The sequence below is a fragment of the Sus scrofa genome, chromosome 15, assembly GCF_054392235.1.
Source record: "Sus scrofa isolate SSC_HxYL_T2T_F1_AM1 chromosome 15, Sscrofa_HxYL_maternal_Yorkshire_Landrace_v2.0, whole genome shotgun sequence".
Classification (NCBI taxonomy): Eukaryota; Metazoa; Chordata; class Mammalia; order Artiodactyla; family Suidae; genus Sus; species Sus scrofa.
Window position 1 is genome coordinate 109,272,633 of NC_139397.1, and position 27,550 is coordinate 109,300,182.

Genomic DNA, 27,550 nt, shown 5'->3' on the forward strand with positions numbered 1-27,550 from the left:
TATCATTGATGAATATAGATGCAAAAATTCTCAACAAAATCTTAGCCAACCGAATCCAACAACATACCAAAAAAATTATACACCATGACCAGGTTGGGTTCATCCCAGGTTCACAAGGATGGTTCAACATACGCAAATCAATCAGCATGATACACCACATGAACAAAAAAAAAGTCAAAACTCATATGATCATCTCAATAGACGCAGAAAAAGCTTTGACAAAGTTCAACATCCATTCATGATCAAGACCCTCGCCAAAGTGGGTATAGAGGGAACATTCCTGAATATAATCAAAGCCATTTATGATAAACCTACAGCAAATATAATCCTCAATGGGGAAAAACTGAAAGCCTTCTCACTCAAATCTGGAACAAGACAGGGATGCCCACTCTCACCACTGCTCTTCAACATCGTTTTGGAAGTCCTAGCCACAGCAATTAGACAAACAAAAGAAATAAAAGGCATCCATATAGGAAGAGAAGAGATCAAACTGTCACTGTATGCAGATGACATGATACTATACATAGAAAACCCTAAGGACTCAACCCCAAAACTACTTGACCTGATTAATAAATTCAGCAAAGTAGCAGGATATAAGATTAACATTCAGAAGTCAGTTGCATTTCTGTATACCAGCAATGAAACATTAGAAAAGGAATACAAAAATACGATACCTTTTAAAATTGCACCTCACAAAATCAAATACCTCGAAATACACCTGACCAAGGAGGTAAAGGACCTATATGCCGAGAACTACAAAACTTTAATCAAAGAAATCAAAGAAGATGTAAAGAAATGGAAAGATATTCCATGTTCCTGGATTGGGAAAATCAATATTGTAAACATGGCCATACTACCCAAAGCAATCTACAGATTCAATGCAATCCCTATCCAATTACCCATGACATTTTTCACAGAACCAGAACAAACAATCCAAACATTTATATGGAACAACAAAAGACCCAGAATCACCAAAGCAATCCTGAGAAACAAAAACCAAGCAGGAGGCATAACTCTCCCAGACTTCAAGAAATACTACAAAGCCACAGTCATCAAAACAGTGTGGTATTCGTACCAAAACAGACAGACAGACCAATGGAACAGAAGAGAGAACCCGGAAATAAACCCTGACACCTATGGTCAATTAATCTTTGACAAGGGAGGCAAGAACATAAAATGGGAAAAAGAAAGTCTATTCAGCAAGCATTGCTGGGAAACCTGGACAGCTGCATGCAAAGCCATGAAGCTAGAACACACCCTCACACCATGCACAAAAATAAACTCCAAATGGCTGAAAGACTTAAATATATGACAGGACACCATCAAACTCCTAGAAGAAAACATAGGCAAAACACTCTCTGACATCAACATCATGAATATTTTCTCAGGTCAGTCTCCCAAAGCAATAGAAATTAGAGCAAAAATAAACCCATGGGACCTCATCAAACTGAAAAGCTTTTGCACAGCAAAGGAAACCAAAAAGAAAACAAAAAGACAACTTACAGAATGGGAGAAAATAGTTTCAAATGATGCAACTGACAAGGGCTTATCTCTAGAATATATAAACAACTTATACAACCCAAGAGCAAAAAAACCAATCAAGCAATGGAAAAATGGGCAAAAGACCTGAATAGACATTTCTCCAAGGAAGATATACAGATGGCCAACAAACACATGAAAAAATGCTCAACATCGCTGATTGTCAGAGAAATGCAAATCAAAACTACCATGAGATATCACCTCACACCAGTCAGAATGGCCATCATTAATAAGTCCACAAATAACAAGTGCTGGAGGGGCTGTGGAGAAAAGGGAACCCTCCTGCACTGTTGGTGGGAATGTAAACTGGTACAGCCACTATGGAGAACAGTTTGGAGATACCTTAGAAATCTATACATAGAACTTCCATATGACCCCGCAATCCCACTCTTGGGCATCTATCCGGACAAAACTCTACTGAAAAGAGACACATGCACCCGCATTTTCATTGCAGCCCTATTCACAATAGCCAGGACATGGAAACAACCCAAATGTCCATCGACAGATGATTGGATTCGGAAGTGGTATTATATATACACAATGGAATACTACTCAGCCATAAAAAAGAATGACATAATGCCATTTGCAGCAACATGGATGGAACTAGAGAATCTCATCCTGAGTGAAATGAGCCAGAAAGACAAAGACAAATACCATATGATATCACTTATAACTGGAATCTAATATCCAGCACAAATGAACATCTCTTCAGAAAAGAAAATCATGGACTTGGAGAAGAGACTTGTGGCTGCCTAATGGGAGGGGGAGGGAGTGGGAGGCGATCGGGAGCTTGGGCTTATCAGACACAACTTAGAATAGATTTTCAAGGAGATCCTGCTGAATAGCATTGAGAACTATGTCTAGATTCTCATGTTGCAACAGAAGAAAGGGTGGGGGGAAAAATGTAATTGTAATGTATACATGTAAGGATAACCTGACCCCCTTGCTGTACAGTGGGAAAATAAAAAAAATTATTAGAAAAAAAGGGAAAAATAAATAAATAAATAAATAAAATAAAATAAATTAAAAAAAACAAAAAAAAAATTTCAAAATGGGCAGATCTAAAGAAACAATTCTCCAAAGAAGACATACAGATGCCAAAAATATAAGAAAGATGTTCAATATCACTCATCATTAGAGAAATGCAAATCAAAACCACTATGAAATACCACCTTACATCAGCCAGAATGGACATCATCAAAAAGTCTACAAACAAGAAGTGCTGGAGAAGGCGTGGAGAAAAGGGAACCCTATTACACTGTTAGTGGACATGTAAATTGGTGGAACCACTGTGGAAAACAGTATGGAGATGCCTCAGAAAACTAAAAATAGAATTACCACTTGATCCAGCAATCTCACTCCTGGGCATCTATCCAGAGAAAATCATGACCCAAAAAAGTTACATGTACTCCAATGTGCATTGCAGCACTATATACAATAGCCAAGGCATGGAAACAACATCGACAGAGGAGTGGATCAAGAAGATGTGGTACATATACACAACGGAATATTACTCAGCCATTAAAAGGAAAGAACAAACAGCATTTGCAGCACAACATGGATGGACCTAGAAATTATCATGACAAGTGATGTCAGTCAGACAATGAGACGTCATTATATGCTATTACTTACATGTGGAATCTAAAAAAAGGACACTATGAACTTCTTTGCAGAACAGATGCTGACTCACAGACTTTGAAAAACTTACGGTTTCCAAATGAGACAGGCTGGGGGGTAGGGGGATGTGCTGAGGGTTTGGGATGGAAATGCTATAAAATTGGGTTGTGATGATCACTGTACAACCATAAATTTAATAAAATTCACTGAGTAATAAAAAACAAAAAAGAAATATATGCACAGGTGTGTGTACGCATACACACAGAGTCCTACAGAATCCTATATATTTAATCTAGTTAAAACACTCCTGACACTCACTTCACTAGGGAACATTTGTTGAGCATCTACCAGGCATACTGTTTTAGGTGCTGTAAATTATAAGGTAGCAATAGAAGACAGCTGCCCTGGAGTTCAGACTAGTAAGACAGACTACCAACATACACTCCTTGCATTATGCCTGCTCTGAGGCTGGAGAGCTATGGGAATGGGAACAAGAGAGGTGTAATTAAAATACAGCTTCCCAGAAGAGAAAAATCAGAGTCAAATATGAATAGGTAAGGATTTCCTAGAAAATGACAGAGAACGATTCTGAGTAGAGAAGGAGTTACCTCCAAAGGCACACAGGCAAGAAACAATAAAATCAAGAAATAAGTAGTTTTACAAGATTAAAGGAGAATGGTAAAAGGTGAGGCTAGGGACATATATGAGATAGTAATATCTTTATTTATTAATATCAATGGAAATATAACTTCCCAAAGATACTGCTATAGCATAGGAATGCCTGGCTTAAGCACGTGCTCAGTAAATATCTCAATAATAAATACTATCAAATGGTTTCATTTCTATTGCAATTTCCTATTATCCAGAGTTCACATCTTTACTCCTATTTCAGTCAATGTCAAAACTATCAAATCTCTCTTCCATATTCTGCAAGCTCATATGCTTTTCTTATCTTTAAGTACTATGAGAACTACCTACTAAAATACAAATTAAACACATGATTTCTTCTTTTATGGGAAAGAGTTATATAAAAATTGTGGTTCACTAATAGATTTTTAGACTAACTCCACAACTCTGATAAAGCTTCCTTCAAAATGTTCCAATCAAATATGTTCCCGAGGGGGAGGAAATAGAATAGATTGGGAATTTGGGGTTAACATATGCAAAGTATTGCCTTTGGAATGGATAAGCAATGAGATTCCTGCTGTATAGCACTGCAAACTATGTCTAGTCACTTACGATGGAGCATGACAATGTGACAAAAAAGAATGTATGCATGTATGTGTAACTGGATCACCTTGCTATACAGTAGAAAATTGACAGAACACCATAAACTAGCTATAATGGAAAAAGTAATAATTATAAAAAATTAAAAATTAAAATAAAAATACTTATTTTCCTCGTTTTTAAAAAAAGTTTGATATCCAGTTTTGTCATTCTGAGGTTTCACTGATAAAAGCCCTGAAATCATTATCTATTGTCTTTTGTGTGTGTGTGTGTGTGTGTGTGTGTGTGTGTGCGCGTGTGTGTGTGCGCGCGCGCGCACGCGCGCTTTTCAGGGCAGCACCCATGGCATACAGAAGTTCCCAGACTAGGGTACTAATCAGAGCTACAGCTGCTGGCCTACACCACAGCCACAGCAACATGGGATCTGAGCCGCATCTACGAACTACACCACAGTTCACAGCAATGCCGGATCCTCAACCCACCGAGTGAGGCCAGGGATAGAACCCACATCCTCACAGACACTAGTCAGATTCGTTTCCACTGTGCCACAATGGGAACTCCTAATTATCTATTGTCTTTTAGTATTTCTTACCAATTCTAAAAGGAAAGGCGTATAATATATGGCCTGTGGAATAAAGCTCTTTACCTCAGAAATCTTCTGCGATTTCTTTCTAATCTTATTCTAATCAATAATTCCATATAAATTAAATGATGTTTAATAATACCACTTAAAAAATGTTTTTCAGAGTGCCCACTTTAAAAATAAAAATCACTTCATGATTTTTAAAGAAACTAAATTTCCTGGAATTGAAATTCATCTCTTTATACATGTCAATGAGAATATAATTCTAGAATTTCTAACTGAATTTCCAAACATCAATATAAAGTTAGGCCTATATGCAAAAATAGCTCACAGTCAGAACAAGTCAAAATCAATACATAAGGCTCTGCCCATTTGTAAACTGACAAGAGCAAAGGCACAACTCTAGAGGAAAGTTTAATTCCAGGCTGAAAAGTAATGTTTTAAAAATGTTTAAGTTGTGGAGTTCCCATTGTGGCTAAGTGGTAACGAACCAGACAAGGATCCATGAGGACTCGGGTTCGATCCCTGTCCTCACCCAGTGGGTTAAGGACCCAGCGTTGCCATGAGCTGTGGTGTAGGTCACAGATGGGGCTCGGATCCTGCTTTGCTGTGGCTGCGGTGTAGGCCAGCAGCTGCAGCTCCAATTCAACCCCTAGCCTCGGAACTTTCATATGCCACTGGTATAACCCTAAAAAAAAAAAAAAAAAAAGCATAATTTGGGAGCAAAAGATAAAATTCAGAAACAATTCAGTTACCATGTTAGTCTAAGCAACTGAGTATTTTAAAGTGAAATTTTAAGACTCAGTTACTTTAAATTTAACAGGTAGTTGAAATTATGTCCTGAATCAAGCTCATTTCTTCCTATTTCAAATGTAATGGCTTACATAAGACTTAATAAATTTGGTAAAAAGATCAACCCAAATATTATCACCTTAACACAATATAAAAAACAAACCAATATAAAAAATAAAACACATAGAAAAAAACTATCTTAGGAACCTATCAATTCCATAACAAATAAAACTCAAAATGTGAAAACAGTTTGCAGTAAATACAAAATACTGACAACAAGTGGTAATAACTTTCTTCTCTCTTTTGTCCTTGGGTTTAATAATTAAATGTCAATAGACTGACCTAAACAATTAGAAAGATTCATCTTTTTATCTCAGAATGTTTGTTTAAACACAAAAAAACACTAATAACATAATAGGATAAATAACATAATTAACTGCATTCTTGCTTTAGGATCATGAACAACAGAAAGCACAAAGTCATGGAAATATGTGAAAGAATGTCATAATTGGAGAATAGCAAGTCACTCAAAATAGCCAGACTGTCAGGCCTCTGTGACAAACTTTACTATTTAATACCAACTATTCTAAAATAAAAAGTGGACTCACGTGCCATAACTGGACATTCCATTCAGGATGATTCAGGGAAAGAAACAATATATCTGAAGGGCTTATATATGTAGGTAAAATATAAAACAATATGCTATTCTCTTCATTTTTCTATTAACTATAAAAGGTAAGCCTCTAAATTTTCCCTTTTTCTAAGTTAACTACATGAAGAATATGTAGAGAATACACTCTCTCTTTCACTGGGGGGCCACCCCCAAAGCATGTGGAAGCTCCCAGGCCAGGGATAAAACCCATGCCACAGCAGTAACCCCAGCCACTACAGTGACGACACTAGATTCTTAACCCCCTGCGCCAGAAGAGAACTCCACAAATGTCAATACATTCTTCATAACAATAAAAATTGTAAAAAGTAAAGCAAATTACAAAGTACTGCAAAACTTTTCTAATACTTATTAGTTCTATAGGGGAAAAAAGCATTTAGGCAAGAAGGAAAACGTTTTTACCTCTGATATCACCCCCAGCACAGAAAGCCTTTTCACCAGCTCCCTTCATGATGATCAGGAATGTTTCTGGATCTTGTTCCCACTTCTATCCAAATGTAAAAAATGGTATATTACAAATACAAAGTCATTAAAGATATGTCCATATACACATGTGTATAAAGAGATATATATGGATATATACAAAGCATAAAACTTATAAAGCACATCCAGAAGAATGGATCCCAACTTCATTTTCTTTTCCAACATAAATTAGAGGCTATTCCAACAGTTTCTAGAAGAGTGATCCAAATTTGATGATGACAACTGACATTCTTGCCATGACAACTTTGAGACCAAGGTGAAAAAATATGGGCTTAATAATATTATGTTACATAAGCTTATAAATCTGGTGAACAAATCAACTCAAAGATCGTAAATAAACAGAGTAGAATCCTTTCTACTGTGGTGATTCAGTCTCTGTCTAAAAAAATTTTAAGTAACAGTGAAAACACTTCTACTGATCAAATGTGGAAGTGATGTGGGGTTGGTAAGGACAGCTAATAAGTAAGCTAATAAACAATCAAGAGGCAATGGAAATTGAAAAGACCAGAAAAAAAGGATCAAATAAAATGTTAGCCAGAGACAAAAAATTAAGAGGGGCTCTATTAATTCTACACTTGAGAATAAAAATATAAATGGACAAGGAAGAGGTATAGCTGGATATATGTGGTTGTCCAAAAGGTTAATACTGGATTACATTAACAGAAATATGGTATTCTAACATGGAAGCTCTACTTTCTTCCACTTTAATCTGGAACTCTTGGCTTATTTCTCTGTCTCACACTGAAGTACTGAGGTCTCCCAAACAGACAACATAGGATGGAAAAGAGAATCATTAAGTGAAGAATTAACAAATGGGTGACCAGGGGAGCACCAGTCTTTAATCCCTATGTGGCCAACTGTATTAGGTACTATTTCACTTCATCTTCACAACAACTCTGTGTAATAATACCATCCCCACTTCACAGCTGAGGATAGTGAAACACAGAGAGATTAACATTCCCAGCCTACACAGTTAATAAATAGAAACCCAAGTTTCATACACAGGTAGTCTGACTTTATTGCCCTATACAGTTCACTTAGAAAAGCTTATGGCCTTCTCCAAGAAAAGGTTGGCCAGACAGTTCAAAAACAATCATCTTCAAATAAAGGAGCTGTCATGTGGAAGCAGACTAGAAGTGTACACGCATGACTCAAGAGACAGAACCAGTACCACTGGTTGAAAGGTTGGAAAAACAAGGAAGAAACCTGGAGCTATGTAAAAGTGGAAAGGGTTGTTTCATGGGGCAATGGGCTCCCCATCACTAGGGGTGCTCCAGGATAACCACTAGAGAAAGCACTGAGGACACAAGAAGGGCCAGAGCCTGGGCACTGATCCCAGACAGTTCAGGATGCTATGGGAGAAAATACCAGAAATGTTCTATGTATTTTTTAAAGGACCCATATGATTTTAAAATTACAAACCTTTAGCTGTGGGTAGATTTGCCGAATCATACTCAGATTCAGTGCATTTAGGAACTTTGGTCTGTTTAGTGTTATCACTCCTGCACAACCTTTTCTCTCCAATAGGACTTCTGCTGCTGCATCCGTGTGCTTAGACATTGTCTGTGTAAATGAAGAATAACTTTAGGATAAAATTCATTACATTTTTGTCACAAGCCTACATCAAAACGAATACATTACATGCAAGACCTTACACACAATGCTAGGGGTAACTAATTGAATAGATAACTAGGTACACCTAACAAAGGTTTCTAAAGTTACTTAGACTCTGTAGACAGACAATTCCAAGGAAAATTATACATACTTATTAAATCTCTTTATTTTTATCTCTGAATGAACTTAGTCAAATGATTTAAAATAGAATCCAGGAGTTCCTGTAGTGGCTCAGCACTCAATGAACCCGAATAGCATCCATGAAGACAAGGGTTTGATCCCTGGCCTCCCTCAGTGGGTTAAGGATCTGGCGTTGCCATGAGCTGTGGTGTAGATCGCAGACATGACTCAGATCCTGCGTTGCTATAGCTGTGGCGTAGGCTGGCAGCTATAGCTCCAATTGGACCCCTAGCCTGGAAACCTCCATATGCGCAGGTGTGACCCCAAAACGACAAAAAAATAAAAGAAAATAGAATCCAGAAAGTTGCAATTGCAGCTCAGCAGGTTACAAACCTGACAGTACCCATGAGGATGCAGGTTTGACCCGTGGCTTTGCTCAGTGGGTTACGCATCCAGCATTGCCATGAGCTACGGCATAGGTTGCAGGCACGGCTCGGATCTGGCGCTGCTGTGGCTGTAGTGTGGGCCAGCAGCTGCATCTCCAATTCAACCCCCAGCCTGGGAACGTCAATAGGTCACAGGTATGGCCCTTAAAAAAAAAAAAAAATAGAATCCAGTCCTAGAATTTCTTGGACTACAAAACACTCTTAATCTTTATTACTGTATATCAAGCAATATATTGGGTACTTGCAATCAAAGACGAATAGCGAGGGCAAATAATTCTGACCATAGTAGCCACCAACAAGTTGCGGAAGAAAAGGTAATGTTTGAGCTGGGCCATGATGTATGCCAAGAAAAATAGGGGTGAGACTCCTGGAGAGGACCACGTCCTAAAACATGAACAATGAGTGTCTAGAAATATTGAGATGTTAAACATGAGTGGAATGAAGCCTGAATGAGGAAATCAGTGATGGGAAATTAGGCAGAATAAGTAGCTTAAGGCCAGATTATAAAATGACAGATTACGACTCACACGACTGTGAAGAACTTGCCTATACACAAGTTCTTAGGGCCTCACACACTATGGTGAGTGAAGCAAGTGTCGCACAGCCTACTCCCTTTCACTAATCATTGTGGCTTTAATTCCTTGATTAAACCCTTACTCGTATGATAAGTCAGATTACAGACTAAAAAAGCCGCACTTTTCAGACCCCTACATCATTCTTAATTTTTCAAGTACTACAGATAAGAATTTTCATATTACACAAATTTATTACATGCAATTATTAATAAACTTTCATTTCTCTCTATACTTTTTTTTTTTTTAGGGCTGCACCTGTGGCATATGGAAGTTCCCAGGCTAGTAGGCTACGGGTCAAAAGAAAATACAGATAAACTAAATTTCATCAAATTAAAAATTGCAGCTCTGCCAAAGATACTGTTCAGAGAATGAAAAGACAAGCCAGAAATTAGAGGAAAATACTTGCATATCACATACTAATAAAGAATTTGTGTCCAAAATATACAGTTGGCCTTTGAACAACACTGGTTTGAACTGCGCCAGTCCACTTACAAGCGTTTTTCAATCATAAATACTACAGTACTATGTGATCCTCAGCTGGCTGAATTCATAGGAGTGGAGAAGGAACCTCAGTTGTAGAGGGCTGACTGTAAAATTATACTCAGACTTTTTTTAACTCTTAAAACTCAGTAAGAAAACAATCCAATATTAAAATGGGCACAAAAAAAAAAATCTGAGGATCTTTGAGGAAAATGGGGAGTAGGGAACACCACACACACACATATATATACATACACATATGAAATGTTCAACATCATTTCTTACTAGGAAAATGCAAATTAAAACCACAATGAGATCCCATTATACAATATTAAAAGGCTAAAATTCAAAAAGAGACAATAACATGCTGCCAACATGCTCATTCACTGTTGGTGGAATTACAAAACTGCAGAGTCACTTTGGAAGATGATTCGGCAAACTCATAAAGTTACACATAGACTTAGCATACAACCCAGCTATCACACCCCTAGATATTTAGCCAAGTGAACTGAAGAAAACTTATGTTTACACAAAAGCCTGTACACAAACAGGTTTAGCAGTTCTGTCCATAATGGCTAAAACCTGGAGGCAACCAAGATACTCTTCAACAGGGAAATGGATAAATAAACTGCGGTACATCCAAACAATGGAATACTCTTCAGAGATAATGAGAACCAAGTTCTCAATTCATGCAATAATATATATGAAACTTAAATGCATTCTGGCTAGTGAAAGTCACCAACAGCTTATATGTTGCATGATTCCATTCATTATGACATTGTGCAGAAATAAAATCACAGGTCAATGACTGGGAATAGGAGAAGTGACTGACTACAAAAGGGAAAACACTGGAGAAGTTTTAGGTGATGAGGCCGCTCTGTATGGACTTTGGGTGGCAGATGCGTGACTTATGCATCTGTCAAAACACAAAGAAATGTACAAAGAATAAACTTGAATGTATACAAGCTATATTATTAAAAAAAAAAATCAGCCTGAGTATCAGGGATTCCAATATGGAATGCAGACTGTGACAAACCACACATGCATGACCTAACCACAATGAAGTGATCACAGTGATAGTGGCAGGAAAACTGACCTAAGTAACCTTAGAAACCAGTCATTTGGAGTTCCCGTCGTGGCGCAGTGGTTAACGAATCCGACTAGGAACCATGAGGTTGCAGGTTCGGTCCCTGCCCCTTGCTCAGTGGGTTAACGATCCGGCGTTGCCGTGAGCTGTGGTGTAGGTTGCAGACACGGCTCGGATCCCGCGTTGCTGTGGCTCTGGCGTAGGCCGGTGGCTACAGCTCCGATTCAACCCCTAGCCTGGGAACCTCCATATGTCGCGGGAGCGGCCCAAGAAATAGCAACAACAACAAAAAAAAAAAAAAAAAAAAAAAAAGACAAAAGACAAAAAAAAAAAAAAAAAAGAAACCAGTCATTTGACTGGAAACTATACAGAAATATACAAAAAGAACTGTACATCAACACTGTGCTCTAGTTACTATATTTGTTTTGCAGGGCTGGAGGGGGGTTAGGAATTATGGAACTGCTCTGCATGTACACTAAGGTTAAACAAGTAACCAAGGGGAATTGGTGAGAGCCAGGCCCTCACTTATCAGAACAGCAACAGACAAACAAGAAGAGAAAGCTAGAATGAACCCTGCCCTACGATACTGGATTAAAGGCACAGGTCACAGATACAGCTTGGATCCCACACTGTTGTGGCAAAGGCCTGCAGCCGCAGCTCCAATTCAACTCCTAGCCTAGGAACTTCCATATGTCACAGGTGTGGCCCTAAAAAGAAAACAAGACAAAACAAGGAAAAAAAAAAAAGACAGAAGCTCATATTAGAGGCTATTCTACAGAACACCTGGCCATTATTCCTCTAAACTGTCAAGGTCACGAAAAATAAGGGAAGAGTAATCAACTGTCACAGACGGAAGAGAACAAGAAGACACAACAAAGAAAGGCAATGTGGTATCCTGGACTGGACTCTGGAGCAGAAAATTCAGGGAAAAACTGGTGAAATCCAAATAAAGTCTAAAGTTAATACTAATATATCAATGTTCTTAATTTTGACAAATGTACCATGGTAACTGTATTCCTTTGCTAGGGTTGTTGTGACCAAGTAGCACAAACTAAGTGGCTTAAACAGAAATCCATTGTCTCAGATCTGAAGGCTATAAGTCTGAGATCAAGGGAGCAGGACCACATTCCCTCCAAAGGCTCTAGGCAAGGATCTATTCCCAGCCTCTCTCCTAGATTCGGAAATTCCTTGGCTTGTCACAGCATAACTCCAGTACTCACATGGATTCTCTGTGCATATGCGTCTCCAAGTTTTCCCTTTATATAAAGACAAGTCACATTGAATTATTCCAATAATTCCTCCTCCAGTATAACCTCATCTTAACTAATTACAGCTGCAGTGATCTGACTCAAAATCTGGCTGTTGGGAGAAGCCATCCACCTCAGGTCCTGAGGTTTCCCTTGCACTTTATTGCTGTGTATGTCATGAATCCAAGGGCCTGACTGTTCTCCTGGGTCATTTTTCAGCATTGTGTTTACTGTGAGAAACTTTGAGGAAAAGGTACTGTCTCCTTCTGGGATGGAAGGCAGGCTTGCTTACAGCATGCTACGAACTGGCAGGGTCCCTGAATTCAGTATTGCTGTCCCGCAATGCAACCCACTGCACAGGAACACATTCATCTGGACCTCCTGTCACCCCTGTGGGACCTGGGGAGAAGGGGAACCAATGCAAACATGAAGCTCAATGCTGCTCACTGGGTCACTAATAACGAAGTTCTTTGTCTCTAAATAAAAATTTCACACCTTCTGTCAGCACCCAAAGAATAGCAACAGGCTAACTACCAACTTGTTACTGGAGTAAAATCACATACCAGACCCAGTGTTGTCTGGCCAACCCAAAAGCCTTCCACTTGTTCCATCCCAATCTTAGCCCTCTCTCTCCCTTCAAAAGCATCAAGTAGGTTTTATGATAAATACAAAGTGCACATCCATCAACATCATCTGTCCATTTTTTTAAAGTGGATATATCTTTCAAGTCTTTTTTAAAATCCACAGCTCCTCCCTCCATCCTTTTTTTCTTTATAATTTGTTGTAGAAAAAAAAAAAAATTTGCCAGTATGGATTTTGCAACTGCACACTCATGCTACCTTTTTTTTTTTTTTTCCGGCCACACCCATGGCGTGTGGAAGTTCCCAGGCCAGGGATCAAACCTGCACCACAGCAGCGACCCAAGCTCCTCCAGCGACAATGCTGGATCCTTAATCCACTGAGCCGCAAGAGGACTCCGCTACCCAGTATTTTTAACAGCTGTTCATTCTTAGATATCAATTTAATCAGTCCCCTACTGATAAGCACTGGGTGATTTCTAATTTTTGCTTTTACAATGATGAAGGAATATCTTTAAGCATGGACTTTCCAGCACATAGGCCAAGTATTTTTGCAGGACATTTACAGAGAATCACACTTTGTAAACAGAATCTGCTATTAAATGCCACTAGGATGATGTAAATGAATAAATGAAAAATTTGGGGCCTTCTCAACACCTGAAAACAACTACTGGTACATTAATTTAAAAAGCATTCATGCGAAAGGGCAGAAAGGAAAAAGATGAGGTCTCCAGTATTAGTGTCACTTACATATATGTTTAAAAAAATTAATTCTGCATTAAAAAAATCTTTTCCAAAAATGTCTAGGTTTTTAGCTAAAACCTAGAAAAAGTTTCCATGAAGAGAAATTTATCATATTAGGGAGATGACAGAGACTAGCGTTAGAAAAGAACTTATACAACCAAAAGCTGGCGGTGGGGAAGAGCAGAAGGGGTAGAACATCCACTCAATGGAGCAATGTGAAGGAAACTTGCTCAAATGTATACCAGCAACACACAGCCCTGTGCTGAACGCATGAAGTCTGCCAAAATAAAATCCCCGAGACACACACAGCTTAGAATATCTACTCTGCTCAAACATGGAACTATTCTGGCAAATCCACAGTAGCAGCATTTCCCAAAGTGTGCAAAAAAGATGTCTCCTGCTGCTATGAGGAAGGAGAAAATGGCCTTTGGTCAAATAACTTTGGTAAAAACTTAAACCAATATAAAGCGTCATTCCTCTAAGACTTTCGTCTTTAATATGAAAATACACAATGCAAACTTTTAAAATACAACAAGCAGTATATTTCTTACTTGATTAAGGAACTTTTTTTCTTTATGGAATATCTATCTCTTGAGACTTGTCTTTTGCAGGTCATGTTTTAGAAAAGACAGTAGAGATTTCATAAACATTGAAAAAAGTAAGGCTTTCCCTTGAGGAAAATCCAGTGCCTGACAGAGCAGGTATCCTCAAAATGTTTAATAAGCTGAATGAATAATCCATCATTCTACTGATGCAGTCCTGCTGTAACACAAGCCTAGGATAAGCTTCATGCTGTGGATACCCAAATCCCAGTCTAAAGCACATGCTTTTCACTATATATAACATCCACTGCCACTTAACTAAGCTGCAACTCAAAGACATACCCAGGATATACCCTACCTTTTGGAGAACTTGATTTATTTTGACATGCCATCAATTTCCAGCCAATATTGAAGAATGCCATTAAATTTAGGTCATTATAATATAAATACAACACCAAAACACAAGCACAATTTGTAGCATCGAAAAACATTAAATAAATGCTGATTACTCAAGCTTCACTCAAGCCTTCCTGACTTCAAACTGGGTAAGTAAATTCCTCCACATGGTAATAGATAAAAGAATCTAACTGTCCTTGGCTGGCTCTCTTCTTTCACTTTCTGGAATATCATTTATTTCCCATCTTCAGTTATTACTTCTAAGCAGCTGACTCAAACCTGCATCTGTACCTTTACTTTTCCAGAGGCCCAGGCCCAATGCCTGCTACAATTAGAGGAGGACCTACATGGCACCCTAAACTCACCTCACTAAAAACCAAATTTACCCAGAAATTTCTAAGAAAGCTGTCCCTCCACTTCTATTCCCTGTATCCAGTAAAGGCATCACCATTTTCTCCATCAAGCTCAAAATGTTGGTATTAAATTTGATTTCCTACTGTTCTCCTTCCCTCTCTACCAACAATTTGCCGCAGCTGCCAAATACCAGAGAAACTATTTCTAAAGTGATTAAATCTATCCATTAGTTTCTATTCTCATTACCCTAGCAATACAGCACTTATTATCATTTTCCTTTTTGGCATGTTGCCGGAGTCTCTACCAGATGATCTGTCCTTCATATTGCCATCAGAGAAATTCTGCTACATAGCACAATTCTAATCTTGTTACTCGCATTCAGAAATGTTCCATGACTTGCAATTAACTTCAAAAACATCCAAGTTGCTTGTCACGGCCTTCAAGTCTCTCCGCACATGATCCCAGGTAAACTCTCTGGACCAACCATTGCACAGCACTCCTTACAATGGATTCTCAGAAAACCCTGAGTGTAACCTCCATTCTCCCATCTCAGCTCTGGCCACCTGGAATAAGCATATTGTGTAGCACAAAAAGTTAATGGATGCAAACAGTTTTGCCACTCACTACTGTACTCTCAGATAACTTACTCTCAGAGCTTCATTTTCTGCATTTATAAAACAGTTGTTTACTGTTAATGTTTAGTGTTACTCGATGAACTCCCACTACTTCTCATATCTACCTGTTGAAACCCTAATCCTGTTTCAAAGCCCAGATCAAATAAATAAGCTACCACCGGTTATAAAGTCAACATCAATCTATCCCATCTTTGTTCACACCTCTAATTTATCTGGCCTTTGCACCAAACATTATTAGTACATATTTTTATATCTTTCATTAAAGTATTCACTTCTTAGGTCAGAAATTATCTTTTTCATAATAATACCTCAAAGTGCTTAGTTGAATTCATTGCATACACAAAGCAAGCCCTTAATGTATGTCTGTTCAAAGCACATGGATTATAAATTGATTGATCCTGACTCTAGATTATCTGGACAAACAGAATGTGAAAATGATGCTGTCATGAAAAATGACATGTGCAAGTATCAGTTCATGAAGTCTAGCCAGTATATCTTCACAGTGAAAAGAACTATTTCCTGAAAGAAAAAATTTTTATCCACGTCCAGGTCGAAATTATGGGGGAAGGAATTCCTGTTATGGCTCAACAGGTTAAGAACCCAAAGTAGTGACCATGAGGATGTGGGTTCAATCCCTGGCCTCGCTCAGTGGGCTAAGGATCCAGCGTTGCCACTAGCTTCAGCATAGGCACAAATGTGGCTTGGATCCAGTGGTGCCATGGCTGTGGTGCGGGCCTCTGCTGCAGCTCTGATTTGACCCCTAGCCTGGGAACGTCCATATGCCACAGGTGTGGCCATTAAAAAAATTTTTGTGTGGGAAAAGTGAGTTTTTCCATGTTAAATTAAATGCTGTATAAAAGTTTTAAATAGAACATTATGGAGAAAGAAAAAAAAAACTTCCCCATGAATATTTTTGTTGTAAAAGTATGTTCAAATCCACCTATGAATACAAATGAGACTTCATGAACAGGTCCCGCCAGCTGGCATTAGCCAGACAAATCCATCTGCAGAAATGCAGAGCCTTGGCCTCCTTTCTAGTTTCAGGTCCATCTGGTATCTTTGAAGGGGCAAAAGGAATGTCACATCACTATCACAAGTTAGTCCTGTCCATTTCTCATAATTCTGCCTACAGTATTGCCATCAATGGAGTATTTCCATCACCCTACTAGGAAGTAAAAAGGGCTCTTGTTCCATTAGCTCTCTTAGAGGTCACAGAATGACTGCTTGGGATACAGGCTCTCTACCTTGGAAGTACATGAAAAAAGCCAACGATGGGACCTGGAACTACTCAGGCTCTGATGAAAATACAATTTATCTTCCTTTCCTCAATTAGTTTATGCTCCAGGTCACACAGCCCCCACGTGATCTGGACTGTCATGTCCCTTTATTCTACGTCAGTGCATGTCTACATAAAACCACTAATATTGTTCTAAATTATTTTTCCAGGAAAATCCTCAACCCTCACGTATATCAGCTGATTAAAACAAATAAGGGGGGAGTTCCTGTCGTGGAGCAGTGGTTGACGAATCCGACTAGGAACCATGAGGTTGCAGGTTTGGTCCCTGCCCTTGCTCAGTGGGTTAACAATCCCACGTTGCCGTGAGCTGTGGTGTAGGTTGCAGATGCGGCTCAGATCCCGCGTTGCTGTGGCTCTGGCGTAGGCCAGTGGCTGCAGCTCCGATTCGACCCCTAGCCTGGGAACCTCCATATGCCGCGGGAGCGGCCCAAAGAAATGGCAAAAAGACAAAAAATATATATAATAAATAAATAAATAAATGTAAGATATTCCAGTTTTCATGTGCCCATATCTGCTTAGGCTGAGCTAAAGAGAAACACTCTGCAATAGTTACAATGAGAATCTACTGAGCTAATACCTATCAGTACTGAGAGGAGCACCTGGCATACCATAAGTGCTATATCGGAGTGACTTGCCATTTTTATGTGCAAGGTACTTGTCAGGTTGTATAAGGGTGTCTTAGTCTGTTCAGACTGCTGTAAGAAAAATACCATAGACTGGCTGGCTTATACAACATTTAACTCTCATAATTCTGGAAGTGAGGCAGTAAGGGTAAACAAGATACCTGCAGATTTAGTGTCTGGTGAAGTCCCATTTCCTGGTTCATCACTGGCTATCTTCTCACTGTGTCCTTCCTCAAAAATAGAACAGGTGAGGGAGCTCTCCAGTGTCTCTTATAAAGACACTGATCTCATTCATGAGCACTCCACCTTCCTGACCTAAGCACCTCTTAAAGGCCCCACCTGCAAATACCAACCCACTGGGGATTAGATTTCAAAATATGAATTCTGGAGGACTCATTCCGTCTATAGCAGAGATACACAAAAATGAATAAAAAATTATTTCTGGGAGTTCCCATTGTGGCGCAGCAGAAACATATCTGACTAGGAACCATGAGGTTGCAGGTTCAATCCCTGGCCTCGCTCAGTGAGTTAAGGATCCAGTGTTGCCGTGAGCTGTGGTGTAGGTCACAGACGCAGCTCGGATCCCGCATTGCTGTGGCTCTGGCATAGGCTTGGATCTGGCGTTGCTGTGGCTGTGGTGTAGGCAGGCAGCTACAGCTCTGATTAGACCCCTAGCCTGGGAACCTCCACATGCAGTGAGTGAGGCCCTCAAAAAAAAGACAAAAAAAAATTTTCTTCCTTACCACGAAGGGTACTATTAGTACGATGGTAGCTAACATATGATTATTATATGCCAAGCACTATGCTAGATTTTTTAGTGAAATATTATTCGAAGCACTCTAAAGGGTGCTATTATCCCCACTGTACACATGTCAAAAAGGAGGCTGAGAGAAACCAAGTAATCTGCCCAGATTAAGTAATGGACCCACTACTTAAATCCAGGCATTCTGACTTGGAGATCCATCATCCTCTTATCCATATCCCTACGCAAATTATATACATCAAGTCTTGACACTATAAAATTTGAAACCACAGTGTACTTAGGACAATGAAATCTCCCAGTTCTTCTCAACTTCCCTAACAATGACATTTTAAGTTACACATCACAATCTAATAACACCAGCAAAACACAGTCCAAACTTACCAAATGCTGCAGTATGGTATTAGTCCTTTTGGATGAATTAAACCTGAAACAGATGTAGAATTACAATGAATAAAGTAGTGGGTACTCATGTTTCAATATATAAACATTATTCCCTTTCATTTGCTTCAGCCTCTTTGGAAAGGTATCAGAAAAGTTTTAAAAGAGTTTACATCTCATTCACTGCATTAGGAACCCAAGAGGATATGGTCACTTTGAAAGAATATTTGGCAGTTTCTTATAAAACTAAACATACTCTTAGCATATGGTCCAGCAATGCACTCCTTGGTATTTGCCCAAATGAGTTGAAAAACATATACCCACCAAAAAAAATTTGTATTAAAAAAAAAACCCTGCACATGAATGTTTATGGTAGCTTTATTCATAAAAGCCAAAATGTGGAAGTAACCAAGATGTCCTTCAATATCTGAATAGATAAACTGGTATATCTACACAATGAAATATTACTCAGCAATAAAAAGAAATCAGCTATCCTTGCATTAAAAGACATGCAAGAACCTTAAATGTTCTTTAAGCAAAAGAAGGCAATCTGAAAAGGCCACAGACTGTGTGATGCCAACCACAGGTTATTGTGAAGGTGGTACAGCTATGAAGATAGTGAAAAAGATCAGTGGATACCAAGGGTTTAGGGGAGGGAGGGAGGAAAGAATAGGTGAAGCACATGGGATGTTTAGGGCAATGAAACTAGTCTGTACCATTATAAAGGCAGAGACCTGTCATTATGCACTTGTTGAAATTTTCTGCTAAATTTTTCTGTAAAACCTGAAACTGTCTTTTAAAAAATCTATTAATTTAAGGAAATGTTTGCTAAGGATGTAACAGCATTCTCAGACTTTGCTGTGAGATATATGAACTGGTATTGCCTTCCTATCAAGCATTCTGGAAATACAGACCCACAACCTTTAAAACGATCACACCCTTAGACCTAGTAGTTTCACAGGCATTTGTATTAAAGAAACCTCAGACATGATCAAAGTGATTTACAAAGATATCTGTATCAATTATTTACATAAAGGAAAAACTGGATACAAAGTATACATCTAACAATATAGAAATACTTTAGAAACTGTCATCTATACAAATCTGCTACATAGCCAATAAAAATACATATTTAAAAAATATCTGAGTTCTTGTTGTGGTGCTACAGAAAGGAATCCGATCAGGAACCACAAAGTTTCGGGTTCAATCCCTGGCCCTGCTCAGTGGGTTAAGGATCCAGTGTTGCCATGAGCTATGGTATAGGTCACAGATGCGGCTCACATCCCGAGTTGCTGTGGCGCAGGCTGGCAGCTGTAGCTCCGATGAGACCCCTAGCCTGGGAACCTCCAAGTACCAAGGGTGCCACCCTGAAAAAAAAAAGCAAAAAAAAAAATTTTAAATAAGGAGTTCCCAAAGTGGCTCAGCAGGTTAAGAGCCTGACATAGTGTCCATGAGGATGCGGGTTCAATCCCTAGCCTCGCTCACTGGGTTAAGGATCTAGCATTGATGCAAGCTGCAATGCAGGTTGCAGATGCAGCTCAGATCCCAAGTTGCTGTAGCTGTGGTATAGGCCAGCAACTGCAGCTCTGATTTGACCCCTAGCCTAGGAACTTCCATATGCTACTGGTGCAGCTGTTTAAAATAAAATAAAGAATTTATATAATACTTACGACGTGGAAAAATAGTCATGTCAGAAGTTACAAAAAGAAAGCAGGCTGCAAAACAACAAACAATACATTTCTAACAATACATTTCTAAGTTTGTTGTTTAAAGGTGTTTGCTAGGCTAGGAAAGCAAAGCTTATGATACTGCTTAACAAAAGTGACCAGTAACAGCAGATGTCAGAATGGTGGAGGGTGGGGGCAGCTGGGAAAGGGCATGAGGAAACAGAGTGATGGAAACTGCCCATCATTATGGGTTACAGGCTGTTGACATATGTAAAAGTTCACTGAACTGCACACTTCAGAACAGTGTATTTAAATACTTTACATACTTTAAAATTAAGAAAGTGAGAGCAGCATAGGGAAGGGTAGTGACTAGAAAGGGCATGACAAGGACTTCCGGATGCTTGGTACTACCTTGTTTCTTGAACCAGTTGCCAGTGAAATGAGTATGTTCATGAAAATGCATCAAACTGTATCTTTACGCTTTGAGTCTTTTTTTTAAAATCTCCAAAAGACCTCACTCTTGCCTTTGAGAAATTCAGAGGACAGCGAAAGTATGACAAAAATACTATAATGAGGAAGATACAGGCATCTCCTGCTTTTCAAAAGCTCGCTTTATGCCACATTGCTTTTACCAAAGACACTGCATTAGTGCCTGTTTTCACTAACCCAAAGAAATCTAAAGATTTTCACTTTTATGAAAAAAGGTGAAAATCAAAAATAGAATTCCATGTATGCTCTGAAGTAAGATGTTATAGTGGCAGCACCCACCTGGAACAGTTCGAATGACCACCAAGCTCCTTCTCTAGGAACTACACTCTGCATCTCAGCATCAAGTGATCAAAGATAGCTTTGAACTGTGTATCTGTGCTTTGTCTCGATTTATTTTGTGCATCTATTAGAAGGATGTGTCCTAAGGTTAATTGTTTCTTCAATTTATACCATTTCGGCTTATGAAAGGTTTACTAGAAATGCCCTACTTTTAGATATCAGGGGAAGCCAGCACTGGGATAGAACTGAAAAAAAAAAAAAAAATTTTTTTTTTTTTTTTGGCTTTTTAGAGCTGCTCCCTGGCATATGGAGGTTCCCAGGCTAGGGGTCAAATGGGAGCTGTAGCCGCTGGCCTATGCCACACCCAAAGCAATGTAGATCCAAGTGACCTACACCACAGCTCACAGCAATGCCGGATCCTTAATCTAGTGATCGAGGCCAGGGATTGAACCTGTGTCCTCATGGATACTAGTCAGATTCCTTTCCACTGAGCCATGACAGGAACTCCAAGAGGTGAAATTTAAGATGTGTGGAAAGAAGTCAAGGCTGAGACCAGCAACAGCCTGACAGGGACTATGCACATGTGAATTTACAGATACTATCTGATGGAAGTGATAAATTGTCAATTTATTAATTCTTCAAGGATAATTTGAAATTGAGGGGCAAAAATTTAGCTGAGACTTTTTTAAAAAAGAGGGGCACTATAAGCATTGTTAACCACTTGTAACCACATTCTAGATGAACAAATTCATAAAAATATTTGTAATCCAACTTTTCAGAGTTTATACAACTTTCACTTTATATTCCATTCAAATTGAGTAAGACTGGGGGAAAAAAGAGGAAATCACTCATTTAAGTCAATCACACTTCACAGTCCTGGACTAGCACATTCTGAATTTGCCTTACCTCAAGTAAAATACTTTCAATCCTAATCCAGTAATTCCACAATTTGTCTGCAATCAAGTAGAATCATCAGGGAACACTTGTAAACATTCCAAAGCAAAAGACCAATTATCAAACTCTGGAGGTAGGACACAGGCAAAGGTATTTTGTTTGAAGCTCCCTCAAATGATACCAAAGTACAGACATGCTATCATGAAAATCAATCATTTATAAAAATTAAACTGAAATTGACAGTTCCAGCTTACTTAGGGATATTTTAAAAATTTTTCATAGACTTTTAAAATCTGAACTATATTTACCCTAAAACAACATTTCTAACATTTTTTCAACTGAAAAAAACTTCGAAAAAGAAAAATTAAGTATCAAAAAATTCAAACACTAATTTCTTTAGATCCAAAATAACTGAATTCCTTAATGGCCAGTACCCAAATGCCAGTTCAAGGTTAATGATGGTGCTGCCAGAATGGCAAATTTTATATACCAGTTTAAGTACTACCAGCAACATAAAGAATAAATAGAAACGCCAAGGCCTGGCTTCAAGTCCTAGTTTTATTTATGAGATAGAATTTTATTTCACTCAAAGAACATTAATGTAAACTTACCAAACACAAGTTCAAAGCACTGTGTATGGCATTTATAGGTCAAAAAATATCTGGAGCAATTGTTATAAAACAAAATAGAAAACAAACCTAAGTACATCTAAGTTCCCTGCCAGATTCTATATAATCATATTACATCTATGTTTCAATTTATAGTCATCTCTTCTTTAAAATCTAGTATTAAATTTTATATCTCAAAAATGTGTTTACATAGTCAGAGTCCCCAAGTAATTCTGAATTTATGATCTTCTCTTTCCTTCCTATTAGCTCCAAAACTGCCATCTGGTGGAAGCTAAGAGCTATGCAGATTCCAGTGACTGCTAATTTACTAATTCACTTTATCAGACTTATTTTCTTCAGGTGATGGTCAACTTGGCTACTAGTGGCAGTTATCCCGGACCAACACATCAGTTCACCTGGGAACTTGTTAGAAATACAAATACTTGGCCCCATGCCACACCCACTGAATCAGACCCTGTGGGGTAAGACTCAAAAATCTATGTTTAACAAACTTTCCAGGTGATTTTACTACACGCTAAAGTTAAAAAAAACTGTCTTAGAAGGACAGGAACCTTATCCTTTAGGTCTCTGATTATCCAGTAAAGTACACAGGGGTTTACAAAATTAAATAACTTTTCATTAAATTCTTTAAGATGATGACATAATACAAAATAGTGCTGAATAAAAGATTATTACAGCAGAAGTAGGCAAGGTAGAATGTGAACAGCAGAAAACCAAGACCAATGCCAAGTGGAACTCTTGTCATGGCTCAGTGGAAACGAATCTGACTAGCATCCCTGGCCTTGCTCAGTGGGTTAAGGATCCAGCATTGCCGTCAGCATGGTGTAGGCTGCAGATGTGGCTCAGATCCCACGTTGCTGTGGCTGTGGTGTAGGTCAGCAGCTCTAGCCCCAATTGGACCCCTAGCCTAGGAACCTCTTTATACCACAGGCGCGGCCCTAAAAAGACTGGGAAAAAAAAAAAAGACCAATGCCAAGTAACTCAGGCATGAATTAGAATTAGTAACTCATTAGAACAGCTGTGGAAACAAAGGAAGGATTTATTGATTATGGAGCAAAAACTCAATGGAAAAGAAATATGTCAAAAATGATTTCAAGCCAGGATAGCTAAGAGAAATACATATTGAAAAAGTTGGGGAAAAAACTAGGTGGTTTGTAGGATAAAATATGAATTCCATTTTGAATTTCTCGCGTTTATAATGACATCAGTAGATATAGTCAACAGTAGGTGGAGAAGAGAAACTGGAGTTTGAAAGAAAAGTTAGAACTAAAGACACATCAGGGAACCATATACAGAGACAATCACTGTGGCATAAGAACCTCTCAGCTCTCTATGAGGAATAAACGAGAAAGCTGAAGTTGAAAACTAATGGTCTGAAGGCTGCCTGGGCCTATGAGTGTGTTGTTTAGTTAGCAATGTTTTAAAATGACAAACATTTAAAAACCAAGATATTTTGGAGTTTTCTTGTGGCCCAGTGGGTTAAGGATCCAGTGTTGTCACTATAGCAGCTTGGGTCACTGATGTGGTACGGGTTCAATCCCTGGCCCAGGAACTTCCACATGCCGAGGGTGTAGCCAAAAAAATTGATTATTTCACTTCACATGCAGTTTTCCAGCTTTTCCAGAAAAGCTGGTAGTTATGGAAACCCTCTGTCTACACTCTACAATGGTGGCAATGCCAGGAGATGAGAAACTGCCTCCTTTAGACAGAATGCTCCATTGCTCACTAGTACCCCACTAATCCCCACTGCTGCCATGTAGCCAGCATCACTCAACGTTTCTGCTGAAAGAAAAAATAAGAGAATCAAATATTGAGCCTTCTGAAACAACTATGCAGAAATAAAGAGAAAACAAGCAAACCAAAACAATGTGGTTCATCATCGCACACAGGAGGTCAAGAAGAGAATGAGTACTATTGACAACTTGGAAAGGGCTCCCTGACCTCTTCCTTTCTAAAGTTTGCTCTCTTTTCCCTTAAGACACTTGTAAGAGTTGATAATTAAGTATCACTTTGTTTTCATACATTTCTCATTTGCTCTCCTTGAACTTCAAGGCCCTGAAGTAAGAAACAATAGCAAATGGCCCAGGTTGGCCACAGGATAACAGAAGTGCCTAGAACAGTACTTCCCAGGAGCTATATAGCATAACATTAAGTATTTCTGAATTCATGAAGTAAAATGGGGCCAGATCTTTGAAACCTGGGCTGGAAGTTTTTATTTAACTCTATAGATAGGAGGACACCTCTGAGAACGTCTGAGCAGAGGAACAGCAGGCACTAAAGTCAATTTTGATAAGATTAATCTAGCAGTCAAGTGCAGAACCTATTCAAATTGGGAAGCGATAAGTCCATTAACCTAGTGTCTGCAAAATGAACAATTGTCATATGAGATGACTTCAAATTCGAATCAGCAGGAAGAGATAAGGATCGGGAGTGTAGGAGAACTTAGATAACTTTAAGAACATAGAAGAATGGATGGTAATAAGTTGAAAGTGCAGAGGAAAAATAAGGGTTGCACTTATGTGCAAATTTACATGGGAGGCGCCAAGGAGACATTCAAATGGTTGCGCCTAGTACTGAACTCAGGATAAATCAAGGTTAGACACACAAATTCAAGAGTTATCTTCAGAGAAAGGTATGCTACTGGGGCATCAAAAATATTATAGGGCAGTATTAGCACTAGGACAAGATAAATAGCAGAGAATATAAGTAGGAAAGTGAGACGGTGTTGTCGCAGGACAGTGCCAGAATAGCCAAGAAGCCAGAGCTCAAGGACTGCCCAACAATCAAACTAAAGCACAGAGGCCCTATTTCCTCTCAGAAAACTGTGGCATCCTATTCCTTAATACATTTGTTGATTAAACTGTTGTAGAATGGATGGTGCTGGCCTCAGGTCTCTGCTTTGCTAAGGTAATACCCAACCCAGAGCTGGAAAACAGTCTGCACCCTGCAATGTGTGGCTGAACAAAGACAATTTGAACTCTGAAAATGACAGGTTCTTTCCCAAGTGAGTTAATTCTGTTAATAAACCTGTCTCCCAATTTGTTTCTCAAATAATTTGGTAATTGCTCACAGTTTCAAAAAAGCAACAGCAATGATTACATGTACTGATTTTCATAGTATCTGCCAAGGCTCTCTGAGCTGGTGGTTACAGGCACAGGAACACTGATTTCAAGGTATTAAAAAAAAAAAAAAAAAAAATACCATGAAGGAAAGCAACTTTTTGATTGTTCTGCAATACTGAATACCAGGTTGGTGGATACAATGTTAATTTAAACAACTAGACACATTGCCCTAAAGCAGTAACTAGCTTCAAAAAAAAATTTTTTTTAACTCCCATCCCCTTCCCCTAGGCAAAATCCACGGCTAAAAATCCCAGGAACTTCAGCTGTGGAGGATATCAGACTGTTCTCTCTTCAAGTGGTCCCAGCTGCTACCTGGTAAGGCATGGGGGCAGGCTGTAGGCCTCAAAACTGCTGCATCCTAACTTTCTACAGTGATCGCTACCAGGTTTCCTCAGCTGAGCTCAAGCTGCACTGAGTAGCACTTTCAAAAGTTAAACGTATTTGCTGCAAGGTCCTTTCGTGGCTCAGCGGTTAATGAACCCGAACCCGACTAGTATCCATAAAGATGAGGGTCTTGGCCTTGCTCAGTAGGTTAAGGATCCAGCGGTGGCGTCAGCTGTGGTGTAGGTCTCAGAAGTGGCTCGGATCCAGGGTTGCTGTGGCTGTGGCAGGCAGCTGTAGCTCCGATTCGACCCTTAGCCTGGGAACTTCCAGAGGCAGCGGGTGCGTCCCTTAAAAAAAAAAAAAAAAAAAAAAAAAAAAAAAAAAAAAGTTAAGCATATTTGCACACACACAAATCTCTATGTCCACAACACTTGCCTAAAAGTTCCAGATACCTATACTAACACTGGAAGCATGCGACAAGTGCTGAACAACATTCACACCATGCGCACAGGTGCAACAAACAACCGGCAAAGAACGAGCATTTGCTGGCAACACAAAACACGCCACAACATTCTTCCAAGTTTCCAAAGGAAACCCCGCTTTTCCTCCAAACTTACTCAACTTTGAAGGATAGAAAAGGGAATCAAAGGAAAAAAGGAGTGCGGGGGTCAAGGCTGCACAAGACCCAGAAAGGCTAAAAACGAAGGTGATGCTGCAAAAAAAGGTTCCAGAAGGAGTAAGAGCGAGACCTGGAAAAGGGCCGAGGTTGGCCCGGGCAGGCCAGGGCTCAGGTCTGAGAGCTGCTCCTCCACCGGCAACTCCGAAACTTCAAGGTAAGGTAGTCCCCACCCCCGACCATTTCCGCCTGGGGGAGGGTAACCAATAGGCCTATATTCCTTGCTTACTCACCTGGACATGAAGCTCCACACCTTCCACAGCCCCATAGCCAAAACACTAGAAAGCAGCCGGCCCCAGCAGCGCACTGACTCTACACGCCGCACGTCGGACCCGCCCACAGCCTCCTGGCGCCGCGGAGCACAGACTACAAGCCCTCCAGCGGGCCAGAGAGGCCCAGGGCGGGACTTCGGCTGCGCCGCGCCGAGGGGCGGAGCGTGAACTACAGGCGTTGGAACTAGATTGAGAACGGGAGAGGAGGAGCGTGGGAAGGGGCGGGGCCTGGGCGGGGCCATGCCGGAATAAAAGCGAAAGGAAAGCTTCCGCCGGGTGCAAGCACCTGGCGGATACCTTATGGCGGATGCAATATTAGGAGGGAAAAGAATATGCTCTACAGGCTGTTAGGAAAACCCCAAGTGTTCTTCCAGGCTTAGCCTGCTTAGACTGACTAGCATAGATTGA

At 39.5% G+C, this 27,550-nt stretch overlaps 1 protein-coding gene across 2 annotated transcripts in view; it reads right to left on the minus strand.

Moving 5' to 3' along the window:
- Nucleotides 1-27,204, minus strand: part of HIBCH (3-hydroxyisobutyryl-CoA hydrolase) — a 143,873-nt gene extending 116,669 nt beyond the window's left edge. Inside the window, exons 1-4 of one of the 2 annotated variants that reach the window (XM_084999209.1) lie at nucleotides 27,104-27,204; nucleotides 18,794-18,836; nucleotides 8,334-8,474; nucleotides 6,831-6,915 (exon numbers count right to left, since the gene is read on the minus strand). In XM_084999209.1, coding sequence (XP_084855335.1) covers nucleotides 6,831-6,915; nucleotides 8,334-8,474; nucleotides 18,794-18,836; nucleotides 27,104-27,138 — 304 coding nt within the window. In that variant the 5' untranslated portion in view covers nucleotides 27,139-27,204. Of the gene's footprint in view, nucleotides 1-6,830; nucleotides 6,916-8,333; nucleotides 15,658-18,793; nucleotides 18,837-27,103 lie in introns of both variants that reach the window. The other variant, XM_084999210.1, reaches the window with a different exon arrangement.
- Between the last annotated feature and the right edge of the window lie 346 nt (nucleotides 27,205-27,550).